At 50.5% G+C, this 19,344-nt stretch overlaps 1 protein-coding gene across 3 annotated transcripts; it reads right to left on the bottom strand.

The window, feature by feature from the left end:
- Positions 1-5,731: 5,731 nt before the first annotated feature.
- TNFRSF4 (TNF receptor superfamily member 4) lies at positions 5,732-18,905 on the bottom strand. 3 transcript variants are annotated; one of them, XM_020976568.2, is made up of 7 exons: positions 18,100-18,902; positions 15,894-16,016; positions 12,848-12,949; positions 12,195-12,261; positions 11,743-11,957; positions 11,147-11,272; positions 5,732-10,903 (listed from the first exon to the last, which is right to left on the bottom strand). In XM_020976568.2, the coding sequence occupies exons 1-7, from the start codon at positions 18,239-18,241 to the stop codon at positions 10,842-10,844; spliced, it is 837 nt and encodes a 278-aa protein (XP_020832227.1). In that variant the 5' UTR covers positions 18,242-18,902; the 3' UTR covers positions 5,732-10,841. The 3 variants fall into 3 exon arrangements, with proteins under 3 accessions (XP_020832227.1, XP_078001906.1, XP_020832245.1); XM_078145780.1 differs by lacking the exon at positions 12,848-12,949 and having other exon boundaries at positions 18,100-18,905; XM_020976586.2 differs by lacking the exon at positions 15,894-16,016 and having other exon boundaries at positions 18,100-18,903.
- Between the last annotated feature and the right edge of the window lie 439 nt (positions 18,906-19,344).

Genomic DNA, 19,344 nt, shown 5'->3' with positions numbered 1-19,344 from the left:
CTAGCTGTGTGACCCTGGGCAAGTCACTTAACTTTTGTTTGCCTCAGTTTCCTTATCTGTAAAATGGGAATAATAGTAATAGCACTTAGCTCCCAGGATTGTTATGAGGATCAAATGAGATACTATCTGTAAAGCGTAGCACAGTGCATGGCACGTAGGAAGTGTTATGTAACAGTTGGCTATGATTATCTTAAAGATATATGCCTTCTTCTCCTCAGTTAATTGCCATAAAGGGAGAGTTGTGTGGGTATTTAATCTCGAAGTCACTGCCATTGCATTGATGATTACAGAGGGCTTCCTTTAACCTGGTTTGCTTTTAAGAGCTGGTCCCCTTCCCTCTGCTCCAGCCACAGTGGACCGGACCCTGACCTCCCTCCTCCCTCCCTCTGACAAAAGAGCTCCAAAGTGAAGAATGGAGTGGGGGTGGACTGGGCTGGGAATGAGGAGGGGGGGACTTCAGGGGTCAGACAGAGAAGGCATTGAGGAGTGAGGCACAAGGAATTGAGGGCGGAGAGAGTAAGCGGTGCATCGCACAAGACAACCAGAGGCAGGGAAGAGGCACGTGACAGAGCAGAAGAGGATGGTGCAGGAGGCCAGCACCGTGGAATGAAATTTAGGACTGGAGCCAGGGCGAGTAGGGAGGGGGCAGGTGGGCGAGATGAAGCATCAGGGGAGGAGGGCATCAAGCATGGAGATGGGAAAGGCTGAGCCCGCCACTGCTTGTCTGCCCCCTTGAATCCCTCCAAGGGGGAGTCAGTCAAGGAGGGGGACAGGGTCTGGGGCAGAAAGAAGGAGGGGGTGGGTGACTGCTCTTATTTACCCTGGGGGGTGTTCAGGGAGGGGGCGGAACAGCTGTTGGTGGGGGGGGCTGGGGAATATAGATGATTATAACTTGGTTTTGCCCCGTTGTTTATAGCAAAGTTTTCCCAAATGATACGTGCAGTGCACATGCATTGCCTGGTGGGGAGCAAGAAGAAATTACATTCTGAGGGGGCAGCTAGGTGGTGCAGCGGATAGAGCACCAGCCCTAAAATCAGGAGGACCCGAGTTCAAATCGGCCTCAGACCACACACTTGTCACTTACTAGCTGTGTGACCCTGGACAAGTCACTTAACCCCCATTACCTAAAAAAAAAAAATAGAAGAAATTACATTCTGAGAAGACTGGGTGCCAGTGAGAAGTGGTTAAGAGGAAGAGAAGTGAGTAGGGGTTGAAGATGCAGTGGATGTTTGTGTGTGTCAGAACACCTGGGGACTGGGAGAAGAAGATGGAATCATCTGCTCAGAGGAGGACAAGAAGAAGCAAAAGAGTCCTGGTGGTCCTGCCACCCCCTCAGAACAGAAATGTTCTCTGTAGCAAGCATCCTTGGCTGGGACCTAGCTATCCTGGGGAAGTGAAAGGGGCAGGCATGGTGAGCTAAGGAGGAAATGAAAATGCCCAGAGGACAGAAGAAGGACTTTGCCAGGAGGAAGAGAGGGGAAAACAGAGAAAAGCAGCTCGACATCTGCTTTGAGGAGGGGGATCACTGGATTATAGATTCAGAGCTGGAACAGACCTCAGCAGGAGTCTCACTCCGGGCAAATATTTTGATAACTAAACATCAATAAAATCGGCTTTCTTTGTAACCCTATTTTATTTTATTCATTTAAAAACATGATTCTGAGGAGAGGTCCAGAGGTGTCACCAGACAGGACCCAAGGGGGCCAGGACACAGAAAAGGCTGAGGACCCCCTGTCTGAGAGGTTGGATCAAACTGAGAAAGCTTCAGTGAGTTAACCAAGATCAGAAAAATAATAAGTTGGAGAAAAGAGATTCAAATCCAGGCCCTCTGACTCCAAAGTCACTTTTCCTTCTACTACACTAACGGGTCTGTCCATGGGAAAAGGCTAGACCAGTGGAATGCCACACATATAACAGGCCTAGCTTTTAGCACATTTGACAAGGTCTCTCCTGTTTGACGTGTGGACAAGATGGAGAGATGCAGTTTAGATGACAGTATTTTTAGGGGGATTTAAAATCGGTAGGAGGCACAGTAGAGAAAACACTTGGCTTGGAGTCAGGAAGACCTGAGTTCAGATCCAGCCTTCAAATCAGCCTTACCAGCTACATATCCCTAGGCAAGTCATTTATCTTCTCTCTGCCTCAGTTTCCCCAGCTATATGGGTATAATAATAGCACCTACCTCCCAAGGTTATTGTGATGATCATTTAACATTTATAAAGTGTAAATGCTTGCTATTATCATTTGAGAATGACTGGACCCAAAGACAACTCAGTATTAAATGGCTCATTATCAGAGGGAAGTGCCTCTGGTGGAGTGCCCCAAGGATCTATCTGTCCTTGGAACTTTGCTGTTAAACTTTCTTTTTTAAATAAATGACTTGAATACAAGTATAGCTAGCACCCTTATCCCATCTGTAGATGATGCAAAGCTGGGACCCATTGCAACATCCCATGTAACCCACTGGATGATCAAGGAAGGGGCCAAAAGGAAAGGGTTTAAATTCGGTACCAGCTGCCATCCAGGAGACTCAGCTTTCAATGGTCCTCCCAGAGAACGACCACGTCAGCCCTCTCTGACCAGCAACAGCCCAGGTGAGCAGGGGAAGGAGCTAACCTGGAGAACAGAAGACAAACGTGGGGGACACGCCAACTGCCCTCAAGTATCAGAAGGGCCCTCACATGGAAGAAGGATTAGACGTTTTCTACTTGGCCCTGAAGGGCAGAACGAGTGGTGAGATGAAGTTCTAAAAGGCAGATTTCATCTTGAAATGAAGGAGGACTTCCTAACAACAAGCCTGTCCAAATGTGGCATGGACAGCCCCAGGAGGTAATGAATGAGTTCTTCCACTGGAGGTTTCCAAGCAAAGAATGACAGTATATTCAGGTGCCCATTTGTATGGGCAGGATGTAGGTGGGATTCATGTTCCTGTATGAGTTGGACTGACTGGCCCCTGGGGTCTCCTCCCAGTCTGAGACAGAGAAGTGAGGACCTGCTGAGCGGAGAAGGGACACCACTATCACCCTCACTCCCTCTGTGGCTGTAGCCTCAACCCCACACCAGGGTTATGATGGATACTAATGGTGGTGAGATTCAACCGGTCCTTCACAACATAGGTCTCTTGACTGCCATGTCCAATTGATGAGGGTGGGGCCCAAGGCAAGATCTTCTGCCCTTTGCCCCAAAGGGAATCTGACTCACAGGCCCCAGACCCTCATCTCCCTTGAAAGCCCTAGCTTACCTTTAGATCTCATTCAGATGCACCTTCAACCCTTGCCCTGAATAGAATCTGGCTCCCTCTTGTCTATAGGCCCCAGAAAGGCCTTCCTTTGTCTCCTTTTGAAAGTCCTAGCCCCACCTTGATTTTGTGCAGATGCCTTCCAAACTTCTGCCTTCCTGTTCCTCCATTATCTATTTCCATTGTCTATTCAATCTCCTCAATTAGAATTGTTACCTACACCCTTTACCCAACCCCCTTCTCTGGCCACCCAAAGTTACTTTAGTATTTAAGATCCACCTTGGCCCTCATTCAGATGCTGAGAATCTCATGCTCAAACGGCTGAGTACCTCTCATGCCAGCTCGTCTTTATGGGCGTCACCCAGCTGAGAATCTCGCCTGCCCCAAAGGCTGAGCCTTTCTCATGCCCGCCTGTCCTTACGGGCGTCACCCGGCCTCTGTGATTTATCACTAATAAACTTTTCCTCTGGCTGAAGAAGATTTGAGTTGAATTCTTTCAGACAGGGCCCGGTACCGCGATCTTGGGGTCCCAGCACCCCAAAACCCCGAGACCTCTTCACAATGACCCTCCCAGGACTAGCACGGGCTCTTTTTGAGGAATGTGATGAAGGATGCAAAAGTGCCCCACCCTGTGGAGGTGGCCTCCACGACCTTTCCAACAGTCGTTGCCATGGAAACCACTGTCATCTCCTGCCCTGATCAATTTGGCTTTCTTGATCCTCAAACTAGCAAGGCCTGATCCTCGCAAGGAAACCCTGCTGGTCAGTTTTCACCCCCTGAACCTTCTGGATCAGGGGTCCTTAACTCTATGATTGCTTTCTTTTGTAATCTGCTAGCTTATTTCCTACATTTAATAACATGATTCTGAGAACTCCATAGGTTTCACCGGGAAGTTAAGAACCCGAGTTGCAGATGGAAAATATGGTGTTAGTGAAGTCACTAAAGTCACTGTGCCCCTTCCCCTCTGTCTCCTCTCCCCATGATTTCATCCCAGTGAAGCTCAGACCTACCACTCCCCAGAGCCCCTCCTCCTCTGCCTAGCCCATCCACTATGCCCTGGCAAACCTCTTCCATCATTCTCTTATTGCCAAATCTCTTCCTTCCTTCCTTCTTTCTTTCCCGCCTTTCTTCCTTCCCTCCTTTCCTCCCTTTTTTTTTTTGCCAAATTTCTTCTTATTCTAGAGCTCACCCTTTCCCTCTAATCCACATAGACCTGGTTTCTTCCAGACGACACTTCATTCCTGGACACTCTCTCCATGGCTGGTGTGTACTTACCTCAAGCTGCAAATGTACCGGGCAAGGACAGTTGGCATATTCCTCGTGCTCCCCACTGGCAGTCCTAGATCTTTCCTCTATCGGCATCATCTCTGCCTTTGAGGTTCATAGCCTCAGACACTTACAAGCTGTGTGAACCCAAGCAAATCACTTCACCCCATTTGCCTCAGTTGTCTTATCAATTAAATGGGGCTAAAAGCATCTACTTCCCTGAGCTGTTGTGAAGACCAAATGAGATATCTGTAAAACATTTTGTAAATCTTGAAGTTCTAGATAAATGCTAGATATCATCATCGTCATCATTATTATTGATCATTATTGTCTTGTCTGTATCCTCACCCTTCCTGGTCCAACTCCTTGGTACAGCAGTCAAGAAAGTTCTGGATTTGCAGCCCAGAGGACCTAGGTTCAAATGCCAATTCTACTGTGTATCTCTCTAGGTCTGTTTCTTCGTCTGTAAAAATGTAGGGGCTGGACTCAGTGACATAGAACGTCTATCTCAGCTCTAAAACTATGACAGCTAAGAGAAAGGAATGAAGGGAGGAAATAAGCATTTATTAAGCAACTATTTTGTGCCAGGCACTGTGCTAAGCACTTTACAAATATTATCTCATTTGATCTTCATGACAGCCCTGGGAGGGAGGGGCTATTATTTATCTTATTTTATAAATGAGAAAACTGAGACCAGCAGAGTTTAAGAGACTTGCCCAGGATTGCACCACTAGTAATGTCTCCTGTTGTTCAATCTTTTTTTTTTTTCAGTCATGTCTGACTGTTCATGACCCTATTTGGGGTTTTCTTGGCAGAGTTAACTGGAATGATTCACTATTTCCTTCTCCAGCTCGTTTTACAGATGAGGAAACTGAGGCCAACAGGGTTAAGTGACTTGCCCAGGGCCATAGCTAGTAAGTGTCAGAGAGGCTGGATTTGAACTCAGAAAGATGAGTCTTCCCAACTCCAGACCCAGTGCTCTATCCCCTGCACCACCTAGTAGGCACTCCATGTTCTAAGGACCCTCCCAGCTCTGACATTCCCTGCTCTAAGCTCTTCCCAGCTCTGACATTCTCTGTTCTAAGGGCCCTCCCAGCTCAACATTCCCTGTTCTGAGGGAGAAAGAACTGATAAACAGAGGTACATATAAATTATTTTACATATACACATATTTGTGTCTAATGGTAGTCATCTTTAGGATGAAGCATGGGGAGAGAAGAAAAAAGAGAAATTTACAAGATATTTTATTATATATTTAAAAGTAATAGCAAATTGTACATAAGAGATTTACAGTTTCACATGCAATCATCTTTTTTTTTATTAAATACATTATGGAAATGCTTGTTTTATTCCATGAACTCAAAATAAAATAAAATAAAAATATAAAAAAGAAAGATACAAAACTGGAGGTCAGGAGAAAGGTTATAGGGCAGGATAAATCGATTTGAGAATCAACTTCAGAGACATGAGATCCCCAAGTAAAATAGTCTAGAGGAGAAGAAAAGAGAGCCTAGAACAGAACCTTGGGGGAACCTACATTTAGTGAGCCAGACATATATGAAGAGCCAGCCAAGGAGACTGAGGAGAGGTCAGACAGGTAAGAGGGGAACCAGGAGAGAGTAGCTTCATGAAAATCTAGGTAGAAAAGAGTGACTGATAGTGTCAAGTCAGGCTGTAGAATACCCTCACTTCCAACTCCCGAGCTCTTGGGATCTAGCTTCGGCTCCGAGGTTGCTGTCCAAGGTCCAGTTTCCTCAAGTTGGTACCTGATGGCCTTTTCTCAGCTCCATCTGACACCACTGGCCTTCCCTTCTCTCTTTCATTCTCTTCTCCTCCCTGGCTTCTGGGGCGCTCCTTTCCTGGTTCTCCTGACTGCCTGACCATTCTTTCTTCATCTCCTTTGCCAATTCATCATAGATCTCCTTCCCCTTCAGAACATGTTTCTCCGGGCTCTGGTGGCTTTGGGCAAGTCACTTAACGTCCTCAGGACAGATGAGTTTCCTCATCTGTGAAATGAGGGGGGTTGGGTCTGTCGTCCCTTGACATCCCTTCCTGCTCTGGATATATGATTCTACATTTGCTTGTGGTTGCTGGGATGGCTGAGTGGCACACGCATTAGTGTTGGCAGGAACAGGGACACAGCTCTCCTGGTTTCTAGTTTCACTGGGTGCACCGTGCAAATTGCCACACTACTGAAGATGCTTTAAAAAAATTCTCAGGGGCAGCTAGGTGGCACAGTGCATAGAGCACCAGCCCTGAAGTCAGGAGGACCTGAGTTCAAATCCAGCCTCAGACCAAACACTTGACACCTACTAGCTGTGTGACCCTGGGCAAGTCACTTAACCCCAACTGCCCAAAAATAAAAAAATAAAAATAAATAAAAATAAAAAAATAAAAAAATTCTCAGTCCCAGCTCCATTCCTGAATCTCCATAGTTTACCACCTTGTCCAGCAGGAATATCTTCCCTATTACCTCCAGCCCCTACCCCCTTCCAGTTCCTTTTGATGTATTCCTTTTCCCACATTAGAATGTAAGCTTCTTGAGGGCAGGGACTGTTATTTTTTGCTTGTATATACAACTAGTAAGTATCGGGCCTTTCTCAGGTCTTTCTGACTCCAGGTCAGTGCTCTATCCACTGGGCCACTTAATTGGTTCTTAACTCCCTGCTCAAGATGAACATGTCACTTCCCTGTTCAACAACCTTCAATGGCTCCCTATTCCCACCAGTAAGGGGTTCTTCCCCCTTTTTGTATCATGGACCCCTCTGGCTATCTGGTGAATCCCAATGATCCCCTTCTCAGAATCATGTTTTTTAAATACACAATATAAAATGTATTGGATTGCAAAGGAAACCACATTACACTGAAATACAATTATCAAAATATACTTAAGATAAAAAACCAAGTTTATAGATCCCAAATTAAGAACTCTAGGATGTTCTAGGACACATCCAGTCTCCTCAGCCTGGCACAGAAGGTCCACACCTGGCTCCAAGCTTTATTTCATTTCATTTCTCTTCTTATATTCTATGTTCCAGTCAAACTCTATTGCCTGGTCTCTGGACTCCACACTTAATCTCCCACCTCTGTGCATTTGCATCTATGAAGCCTTCCCTGAAGCACACCCTACCCCTGCTGCCTTCCTCCTCAAATTATTTATTATCTCTGCACATATCATATTCTCCAGGAAAACATATGCTTCCTGAGGACAGGGGCTATTTCATTTTTAACCTTTGTACCACTGGCGCTAGAAATAAGGCCTTGTATACAGCAGGCACTTAATAAATGTTTATTGAATTGCACTGTAATGACCTTTGCATTGACTAATCTGTGTATATGCCCAACAAGTTTGGATTTAAACAATACTGATTTCATGATTTCTTCCCATTTTCCCTGAGATTGAGAAAGCTAGAATTCTTACTGCTACTTCACAGAACGGGTGGGAGATGGGGGGAGAAGTAGCCAGAGACTCTTATTTCGTTACTGTGATTCCTGGTTTACAAATCAAGACTATGGTTGTAATTACCCATTTTAAAGGTGACAAGATTGAGTCCGGGAGAGCACAGAATGGGAAGTAGGCACTCACTAATAATAAACAGCAGCTCACATGTCAAGGCTGGCCGAATGCTTCACGTTTTGACTTTTTTTTGGCCCTCACAACAGCCCTGTGAGGTAGGTGTTCTGATTATTCCCATTTTATAAATGAGAAAACTGAAGCTCAGAGAGATGGATCCACTCGCCCTGGTCAAGATATCACAGATATCACAGAGCTAATGTGTCTGGTACAAGATAAGAACCCAGGTCTCCCTGACTCCAAGTGCATTGCATAGTCCTTCCCCCCATACACTTGCCTGCATCTCACAAAGCCAACAAATGGCACATCTGTGGCCCATCCATTGTTAGTGTGCTCCGTGCGTTGGGAGGGAGGGGAGAAGGAAGAGGCGGAGGGAGGGCAGAGATAGCCAGCGCCCTCCCCCGGACGGCTCCTGGAGCTGCCCAGAACACGGCGGGCTAGTCTGGCCACTCCTGAGGGCACGGCAGGACCGGACCAGGGAGAAGAGGGTTTGCCCCAAGGACTCCCGGCCTCAGTCTTCCTGCCACCAGGGGCACCTAAAACAGTGCGCCCTGACACCAATGGACACGCAGTGGGGAGTGGGAGCCCAGCATGGAGGAAAGAAAGCCTTGACCTACTGCACCAAGCAGTGTGGAGGATGGCATCAGCTCCACTGGAGGGCTGAGGCCCGTGCTGGGGAGGTGGGGGCATGGAGCTAGGGATGGGCCAGAGAAATGTGAGAGTCGGGGAGGAGAAGCCTTGCGCTCGTGTTAGACGCACGAACATGTGGAGACACAGAGAGGCTGAATAAGTCGTTCAGGGTCACACAGCAACTCAGCAGGAGAGCTGAGAGAAGACAACAGCACAGGTGCTTCTGCTCCCCCCTCCTTTTCTCTTTCTCTTTTCTCTCTCTTCTTTCTTTCTTTCTCTTCTCTTTCTTCTTCTCTCTCTCCTTTCTCTTCTGTCTCCCTCCTTGCCTTTTCTCTTTCTCCTTCCTTCCCTTCTCTCATTCTCTCTCCATTTTTCTTTCTCCTATCTTTCTCCTCTTTTCCCCCTCACTCTTCTCTCTCTCTCCCTGTCTCTATCTCTCCTCTCTTTCTCTTCTTTTTCTTTCTCCTTCCTTCCCTCCTCTTTCTCTCCATTTTTCTCTCTCTCTCCTCTTTCTTTCTCTCTCCTTTTTCTCCCCTCTCCCTCTCTGTCTCTGTGTCTCTGTCTGTCTGTCTGTCTGTCTGTCTCTCTCTCTCTCTCTCTGTCTCTCTCTCTCTCTCTCTCTCTCTCCCCCTCCATTTCTCCCCCGCCCAAGCTGGCCAAACAGCCCCCAGGCCCTCCTCAGTTTCCAGGCTGCCTTACCAGCCCAAGAGTTTATACAATAAACCGCATACAGAGCCTCCGACTCCAGAGTCAGCACTGCTACATGACGGCTGCCCCCCAGCTTTCATGGCTCAGCCACAGAGGGGTAAGCTCAGCTCCCTGGAAAGGGGCCCAGAGGCCCCCCACAAGGCTCCGGCCACAGGCCAGGACACCCCATAGGGGTGAATATTCAGGGAAGACAAAACTGCACTATTTGGTCTCCCTACCCCACCCCCAGCAGCTCAGCACTCTGCTATCATAGAGAGTGGGGGGGTTATGTCCAGAAATGGGGAAGGGGGAGGGACAGCTGGAGAGCGACCAGCCACAGTGGGGAACGACGGCAGACAGAGTGTTAGAGACTCGATATGGGGGCAGGTCCAAGGGAAGGAGGTGGGTGCTATGTCTGGAGAGTGGAACAATGCTCAAAGAACAATGACCAGGAATTTCTCAATTTTTTTGAAGGGGAGGAGGCGAGGACCAAGAGTGTGAATGTGGGAATGGGAATCAGCAGCAGGGCTTAGCCCCAGACTTTGGGAACACGGCAACAGAAGACAGAGGAAGAGGACAGGAGGCAGAAACCCATCCTGAGCTAGCACTGCTGCCAGGTCAGCAGAGGGGATGGGGCCACGGAATTTGGACAGAAGCAGGGGATGCTGGCCTTGGGGCTCATTTCAGTGACAGAACTAAAGGTGTGGAAAGATGAAAGGGGTCAGGAGGATCTCTGGCCACCTGCCCTTCTTTAGGCCCTGCGTCATCTGTCCCTGAGAATCTTTCTGCGTGAGAAGACCCATGTCTGTGTTTTTGTAAAATGGTTAAACACTCATTAAAAGGACAGAGCTGGAAGGCACCTTCGAGGTCATTTTGGAAAAGAGGAAGCTGAGGCCTAGAAAGCCCAAGGGACTCACCTAAGACCACACAGTCTAAGTGGGACAGCCAGGACCTCTGACAGCCAGACCTGTGCTCCTTCCACTGGGGGAAGAACCACTGACCAATGAGAGCTAGGTCTGGCTTTCAAGCACAGGCCAGATGACCACTCATTGGGCGTGTTAGAGTGGGGACTTCTCTGGGTGTGGATTAGACAAGACGGTCCTGGAAGTTCCTTCCAACTCTCAGATTCTGAGGGTTTGTACTGGCTAAGCCTGTATAGTTACTGTGAAATGCAAGCCCCCTAGAACTCAGGTGAGCTTCTAGACACAACAAACCCCAGCGGTTGCCTTCAGAAAGAGGTACAGAGGAAACCTTAACAACCCCCATGGGATCTAGGAGTCTGGGCTGCTAGAAGAGTAGCTTGGACCTGGGGGTAGGGTAGGAGAAAAAGCTGGACGGAGAGAGCTCCCTGAGGCCCCTAGTCTTCCGACAGCAAGTCCAGTCAACCTGGGGAGAGGAAGGGAGGGAGGGAGGGAAGGATGGCCACTGTCTGTGGTCTCCACGGCCTCAGACCTTGGCTAGGCTGGACTGGTGTTCCTCTTGGATGGGCATCCGGAAACTGTGTGTGCCTGGGGGTGGAGGAAGAAGGCACTGGCCATGGGGCAGGGGGCGAGGACACAATGCACCTTTCGGGGAGCAGATGGAACCACCCAGACTCTTGACAACCACAGAACCCCAATTCCCCCACCCCATCCACCTTGGAATGCTACCACCTCTGTTCACATTCCCTCAGTGTTCTCTCCCCATCTCCTTGAGCTTGTTCAGAGGGAGGTGGAGAGGAAGGCAGGAGGACGGGAGCAGGGTGGACTCACCTGGGGGCTTCCAAATTGCAGGCAGCTGCCTCTTGTCCCTCTTGGACAAGGAGATCCCGAGTACCAACATAACCACGCCAAACACCAAGAGCAGAAGTAGCACCAGGAAGATGACAGAGAATGGAGCTGCAGCATAAGGAAGGCACAGTGATGGAGGGGGCTGCCTCCCCGACACCTGCAGCCATGGGCAAAGCAGCCCTCTGCCCTAGCCCCTAGTGCCTTAGGGCTTGTGGGTGGGGAGGCTTCCCTGGAGGAGCAAGTGGTCTCAAAGACGTCACGTTCTGTCTAGAAGTCACATTCTGTCTAGAAGTGCGGGTTTTTGTCTCCTTGAAAGGCAGCGGGTCTGAACCCAAGAGGCCACGGGAGCAGAGAAGAACCTGGGAGCCCAGCCAGTAAGACCCCTCATTTTTAAGGTAAGGAAGCTGAGTCCCAGACATGGCAAGGGGCATTCACGCCGGAAGCCACCAAGCCAGGGTTTGAAGCCACGTGCTTGTCTCTCTCCCCCAGCCCTGGAGACTTGCACGTGGTGGGGGTTGGGATGGCAAGGAGAGCTGGGGCCGGGGCAAGGGCCGAGGCGGCCAAGGGCACATCCTTACACCAGGGCTTGTCAGGGAGGGACTGGAAGGTGCTCAGCACTCCTACGCTCTGTGTGGTGACCCTCAAGTGCGCTGTGGAGGAGGAGGAGCTGGTGGTCGTGGTCCGGGCAGATGTTGGAGGGCTTCGGGGGGGCCCCGGAGTCCTGGCATCCTCACAGTCAGCATCGGCCTGAGGACTACCGGCTCGCAGGGTCCGTTTGCCTATGGCCGTGCAGCTGCGGGGTGGGAGCGGACACAGGTGTGTGAGGGCAGGGCCAGAGTGCAGGGAGCCAGCCCTTCACCCCTTCTGCCCAGGCGCGAGATCCAGGAGGTACTGGGGAATCTTTGAGGTGGAGGAAGGAGCAGGGGAATGGGGTCTCCCTCATCCTTTCAGTTTTCCCCTCCCTAGATGCACTAGGAGCTCAGGGCTGGCTGAGGAGTCCTTGTCCCCTTCACGGCACTCGGTAACTTACTTGGTCCATGGTTTACACATGCTGTTTTCTCCCAGGGAAAAGTGTCCCGGGGGACAACGGGAGCATTCTGGAACCAAAGACAAGGAAAGCTTTGCTTAGGGTGACCCACTCTTTGGTCCTGGGCAGAGAAAGGTGGAAACTACACGCTCTGCGGGGTGACCTCCCCTCTCTGCTGTCTAGGAGGGATGTCATTCTGGAAGAGCAGGGGGAAATGGGAAAGGAAAGAAGGAAACAGAAAGGGATGGGGACAGGAGGAGGGGCAGGAAGGGGGAGAGGATCCAGGGCCTATGCATCTGAGTAGTTCAGCGTTCTCCAGGCCTGGGCTCTAGAAAAACTCAATTCTCTCCCTGGAGCAATTGACCCCACCCTGGCCCGCCCCAATCACCATCTATGCAAGCCCATCCCTACACTCACCTACAGAGGCACAAATATACCCAGTCACACATAAGCACGCATCCACGTGCACACACACACACACAGGTACGCCTCCATACTGACTCACATGTACACAGTCCGCGCGCACACACACACACACACACACACACACACACACACGCACGCACGCACACGCACACACGACCCATGACCCTGGAAGGGAAGACTTGGGGTTCTGACAGACCCTCTACTGGGTGGGGCTGACAGGAGCTGCTCACCCACTCCCCACTTGAAGGTTTCAACGGGCTGGGTCCCTGGGGTGCATTGACACACGGTGTCACTGGACGCTGTGCAATTCTTGAGGACCTGGCTCCCGCTCCCTGAGAAGCAGGAGGGAAAAAGAGTCAGTGCAGGGCTTCCCCTCACCAAGGCTGGGGGGGGGAGCGCCCAGGCAGGAATACGGATCTCTGTACAATTCCTGGCGAAATGAACAGAAGGGAATAGAGTCCAGGGCTCCTCTTCCCAGTTCAGAAGCGAGTGGTCACGTATGCTGTGCGGGACTATGGAACGCCAGCCCTAGCTAGTGAGGGAGAGGAGAAGGCACTGGCCCTGGAGTCTGGAGACCCAAGTTCAAGTCCAGCCTCAGACACTCCCTAGCTGGGGGATCCTGGGCAAGTCACCTCCCCGCTGCCTGCCTCAGTTTCCCCAACTGTAAAATGAGGATAATAATAGCACTTCCTCTCAGAGCTGTTGTGAGGACCAAATGAGGTAATAATGTTTAAAGTGCCTTTGTAAACCTTAAAGCTCCACATAAATATGAGCTATATACATACATACACGCAAAACACATACACACTTAGACTATGCCTTGTCTTTGCAGGGGCTGTCCCTCAGCCCCCTCTGGGGGGCTCCTACACCCCCAGCAGTGAGGATCCCATGGGGTTTGAGGTTTGCCTCTGTGGTTGAGAAAATGGGTGCAGCACTAGTGAGAGAGCTCCCCAGCCCTTCATTCATCATCATTTCAATCAGCATTTACTGAGACTTCCTGAGCTGGGTGGAGGGAGACAGGAGGGGGAGGGAGGGGAGAAGGAGGGAGGAGGAAAAGGAGGAGGGGAGGGAGGCAGAGTAAGAAAGGGAGGAGGAGAAGGAGAAGGAAGAAGAAGAGGAGGAGGAGAGGGAGGAGAAGGAGAAGAGGAGGAAGTACATTTCTTTCTCCCCAGCTATAACATGTACCTCGTTGGAGTGACTGCTTTCCATCAGTGAAACAGTCATTACTGGAATCGTTGTGGTCAGTGGGATGGCTGGCTTAAATGGCCCTAGAGAACACTTCCAGCTCTGAGAGTGTAGTTCGTTAGACACACACATACACACGCACATACACATGTGTGCACAGACGTTCTGCCTCCAACTGCACTTTGCTGTCCTCTCTTGCGCCACCCCCACGTTGTTACAGCGCCAGATGACCCCGGCAGGGCAGCTCCTCTAGCTCTTGCCCCCACCTGCTCCCTGCACTGCAGTCCTGCCCACCGGCCTTGCTTAACAATGACAGACGGTTTGCGTTGTTATTGCTGGTTTTGGTGATACCTGCGTGGAATCAGGAAGACTCACTTTCCTGAGTTCAAATTTGGCCTCAAAACACTTGTTAACTGTGTGACCCTGGGTCAGTCACTTAACCCTGGTTGCCTCAGTTTCCTCATCTATAAAATGAGCTGAGCAGGAAATGGCAAACCACTCCAGTAAAAGAAAACCCCAAATGGAGTCACCAAGAGCTGGAAATCAACTCAACAACAATAAAAACGGTTGGGTTTTGGTTGGCGGTGGGGGCGGGAGGGTGATGTGATAGTGGAGAACAGGCAAGACAAGACTTCACTGGTACAGGGAATTCCCAGATGAGAACAAACACTTCACCAATGCAGCTCATCCTCCGCCCTCCACCATCTTTTGGAGGTTTATCTGAGCACTGACACTTAAATTGTTCTTAAAAGTTTACAAAGTACCTCACACACAAGCTCAGTGGATGCCAACAACCGTGGGAGGGAGGCACGTTTTTTAAAAGAACGTACTGATGCCGGCCCGGTGCGCCGGGTGTTTGGTGCAGGTGAGGAGAAGAGGAGCCAGCTCTGGGATGGGGGGACACCTCCCCCTTCACGGGATCCCCCAAGCTCCTGCCTCCCCTGGCCTTAACTCACACCATCTCCCTCCCCTGGAGCACCCCCCAGGCATTACTGTGCAGCACGTTTGTCACGACCACACAAGGGCAAGGCGACCAAATCCCAGGAATCGGCACCCCAGCTTACGGCCTTTTGGTTCCCAGGGAACCCTCCTCACACTTAGATGGGAGGGTTTCTCAGACAAGGAGGCCCAGTGGGCCTTAGGACTGAGGCCAAAGCCTGCCCAGAATGTTAGAACCTGCCAGGGTTGTTCTACTGCCATCGTCTCCAAGAACCAAGGGCACATCTGCACCATGGTGAAGTGGTGGAAGACAACATCCCTAGCAGGAAACTTTCTTTCCAGTCACACAATCATAGGATTTAGAGTACGATGGAAGCTTAGGACAGGGAATGTCAGAGCTGGGAGAGGCCTCAGAATATGGAATGTCATGACTGGGAGGGCTCTGAAAGATGACTTAGCAAACAATGCCATCATTCTACAGAGCAGGGAGATGTGGCCCAGAGCGGGGGGAGAGTCTCACCCAAGGTCATGGGTGACTGGATGTGGGGCAGTTGGGTTAGGCCCCCTCTTTGGGAAGCACCAGGCTTATGGTGAGGACCGATGGGGTATCCAAAGAGTGGCTTCTGGAGTTTGGTGGGAAGGGCCAGGAGGGTGCCATCTCTGGGCAAGAAGCCGCCTTCGGGGTCAAATTAGGGGAGTTTGGTCTGAGATTCCCAGGCCCAAAGGATTTATGCCCATTTCTAGTCAAGCTCATTGGGGAAAATCTGATGTCGCTCTCAGGTGCATCGAGGGTGAGACAGCTGAGCTGGGGGAGGCCAGAGGTGGTGGGGGTGGTGTCCAGGCCCAAAGGCCTGCAGCCAAGGTAGCTCTGAGGCAGAGGAATAAGGGCCAAGGAAGGAACAGAAGAAGGTGAGTGACCTCAAGGCCTAGTGAGAGTAGGCACTAGACCACAGGCCTGGCCACGGACCTACCAAGGGAAGGAGGGAGGTAAGGAAGATGGGTCACAGGCAGGACGACAGACAAGTATTCTCTCAGCCCAGGGTCAGGGCATTCTGTTCTAGGTTGGGGAGCACCGCACCAGAGAGGGGTGGGAGCACAGGGGAGCACGAGGGAGGAATAGGAGCCTGGGAGAGGGGTGGGACTGGCCCTTACCGACATGGCACTGGGTGCAGGGCTGGCAGAAGTCATAGCTGAATCCTTCCTTGAAGAGCCTCTTGGCACAGGGTTTGCACCGGGTGTCCTCTCTGTCGGTACAGCGACTTACCATCTCAAAGCCTGCGGAGCGGCCCACGGGGAGCCAGCGTGAGCCGGGCCGCCGTCAGACTGTCACCCAGGGGCACCGTCTCATTTCTGCACATCTCCTCACCTTCCTGCACCTCCCTGGCCACACTGGGCTGCTAGCTACTCCCCTAAATGACACATCCATGCATTTGCACAAGTCAACCCCTACGCTTGGGAAAACACGCTCTCATCTCTGCTTCTCAGAATCCTCGCCGCCCCTCAGGCGTCACCTCCTCCGTGATGCCTTCCGTCAGCCCCCAGCCACTGATGCCTCTTCCCTTCTCAAGGAATGCATTTCAGCTGGAGCTATCCTTTGAACTCAACATGCGTTATTAAGAACCTACTATGCGTCAGACATTACGCAAGGGGCTAGGAACACAAAAACACTTGAACAGTCCTCATGGATCAAGTTTAACTATGAGGCTGGAGTGGAGGTGGAATGGGATACGTGGAGAAAGTACGGTAGGGGGAAAGATGTGTTTGAGAGTCAGAGGAACCAGGTTCAAATCCTGCCTCCAATGCTTATTTTTTTGTGTGACGTCAGGCAAGCTCCTTCCCCTATTCTGAGCCTCAGTTTCCTCTTCCGAAAAAAATAGCCAGCTGGACTAGATGGCCTCTGCCCCCCCTGCCCCGCTCTAGGTCGAAGGCACTAGACACACAAGTCTGGTAAGGGCACCCAGACCCAGGCCAGCCTCCTCTAGCCTGGCACTGAAGTCCATCCCAGGTCCACCTTTCCAGACCAACTGTACACGGTTCAATCATCCTGGGCTTTTCGCTCCTCCCCAGGCTCAGCACTGCACCCCCTGCCTCTCAGGGCAGTCTCCCTAAGCCCCCAAACCCAACACACTGGTGAGAGATGGGACTGGCTTCCATCAGCTCCTTTGGTGGCAGGTTGAAATTAGAGCCTCACAAGAGGGACAGCCCATGTCAAATGACATTAAACACTGATTACCTAGAGGTTGGCAGCCTTGTATCATGGAAGCAGCTGGTGGCACAGATGGAGCGTCAGAAAAGTCCACGTTCAAATCACAAACGAGCCACTTACTAGCTGTATGACCCTGGGCAAGTCACTTGACCGCTGTCTGCCTCAGTACCATAGCACAAAGTATATATAACAGGTGCTATATAAAAACGCCTTTCTCTCCCTCCCCCTCCTCCATGGAAATAGTGCTAGCTTGGAGTCAGAAGACTTGGGCTCAGTTCCCAGCTTTGGTACCAGCTGTGTGATCTTGGGCAAGGCTGGGACTGTTTCCCCCAGATGTGGACCCCCAAGGCAGTTCTAGTGGAAAATGACTGGCCCTTAATCTCACAAACTTCCTTCCCTCTGAGTCCACCTCTCTGTGGGTCTTGTGTGTACACAGCTGACAGAATGTTGCCTCCCCCTTGGCCTGGGAGCTCCTCGGGAAAGGGGACTACCTGTTGCCTGTCTTCTTATCCCAACATTTAGAGCAGTGCCTGGCACCTAGTATACATAGTACCTGGGCAGCCAGGTCCTGTCTGATGGAGCTCTGGGCCTGGAGGCAGGAAGAGCCAGGTTGAAATCCAGTCTCTGACACTTACTAGCTGTGTGACCCTAGGCAAGTCATTTAACCCTGTCTTCCTCTGTTTCCCCAACTGTAAAATGGGGAACATAATAGCACCTAGCTCCCAGGATCAAATGAGATATTTGCCTGTTCCCTCTCTCTTTCCCCTAATAAACACTTGCGGACTTTTCCCCTTCACTTCCCCGCTTTCTCTACTCTCTGGTGCAGAGTCCCAGATTTGGAAGTGGAGGCCTTCAGTTTGAATCCCACCCTCTGCTAATTACTGCCTGTGTGACCTTTAGCCTCTCTGGGCCTCAGTTTCTTTCTCTGCAAAATGGTCAGGTTGGATTAGTTGACCTCAGAGGTCTCCTTCCAGTTATAACTCCCCAGTTCTATGAAGCCGTCTTCCTCCCTCCCTCCCAACCCTGGTGCTCTCTTCTTCCTCCCTCCCTCCCAGCCCTGGCGCTCTCCTCTTCCTCCCTCCCTCCCAGCCCTGGTGCTCTCTTCTTCCTCCCTCCCTCCCAGCCCCAGTGCTCTCGTGCCCCAGGACTCACCAGGCTTACAGTACTGGCAGCACTGACCAGCTGAGCTGTAGGAGTTCTTGCCACACTGGTGCAGAGAGGCGAGGCGCAGCTGGGCAGCGAGGAGGCAGAGGAGCGTCACGAGCCTCCACAGGTACCTGTGCCAACCAGTCATCTTCCTGCCTCCCTCTGTTCCACGGCCTCTGCCTGCACTGAGAGCTCAGGTCGCCAAAAACCCTTCCTCCTTCACAAGGGAAAGCCCCTTTCGGCGGATGTTGGGGTGGTTGTTTTTTCATAGAATCACAGAATCTCAGCTGGACCAACCTCGGAGGCCCCCCTATCACAGTCTGCACCTGGAAAATGCACTCTCCTGCAGTGTGCTTGAGAGAGGGGTAGTCCGGCCTTTGTCTGAAGATTTGAGGAGGCCCCTGCTCCCTCCTCTCTATGGGTTAGAAAGGGCCTCCCTGAAATCAAGCCTGAATTGGCTTCCAACTGCTCTCTACTGCTCCTGGTTCTAGCTGTCGTCTGGGACAAGTCCCTCCTTTACCGAGGTCCCTCCCAACACTTGAGGACAGCTCTCACGTGTCCCCTTCATCTTTCCCCACCCTGCGTCTTTCTTTCTCCAGAATAGACATCTCTAGTTCCCTCAACCTATCTTTGTGACATGAACTGGAGACCAGTCACCACCCTGGTATTCCTCTGGATTACCAACAGTTTACAAGCCTCATCTATTAAATATGGAACACAATATGGTCTGACCAGGGTAGAGAGTACAAGGCTGTCATTTCCTTATTCCTGGACACTATGCCCTTTTTCTTTTCTTTTTTCTTTTCTTTTCTTTTCTTTTCCTTTTCTTTTCTCTTTTCTTTCTCTTTCTCTTTCTTCCTTCCTTCCTTTCTTTCTTTCACATTCTATAGCTACTTTATTTTACTTTTTAAAGCAGGAATTTATTTTTATTTCCCCTTCCATTGGGTCATTCTCCCCACTCCCCCCACTTAATAGTATTTTTTTCCCAATTACATGTAAAGATAGTTTTCAACATTCACTTTTATAAGACTTTGAGTTTCAATTTTTTTTTCTCCCTCTCTTCCTTCGTCTCCTCCCCAAGATGGCATGCAATCTGATATAGGCTATACATGTACAATCATATTAAACATATTTCCACATTAGTCATGCTGTGAAAGAAGAATCAGAACAAAAGTGGAAAAACCATGAGAAAGAAAAAAAAACGCTTCGCTCTGCATTCAGACTCCATAGTTCCTTCTCTGGATGTGGATA

This window comes from Phascolarctos cinereus, unplaced genomic scaffold (genome assembly GCF_003287225.1).
Source record: "Phascolarctos cinereus isolate Bilbo 61053 unplaced genomic scaffold, phaCin_HiC Scaffold_726;HRSCAF=1367, whole genome shotgun sequence".
In the NCBI taxonomy this organism is placed as follows: Eukaryota; Metazoa; Chordata; class Mammalia; order Diprotodontia; family Phascolarctidae; genus Phascolarctos; species Phascolarctos cinereus.
This window is presented reverse-complemented; position numbering and strand designations above follow the sequence as displayed.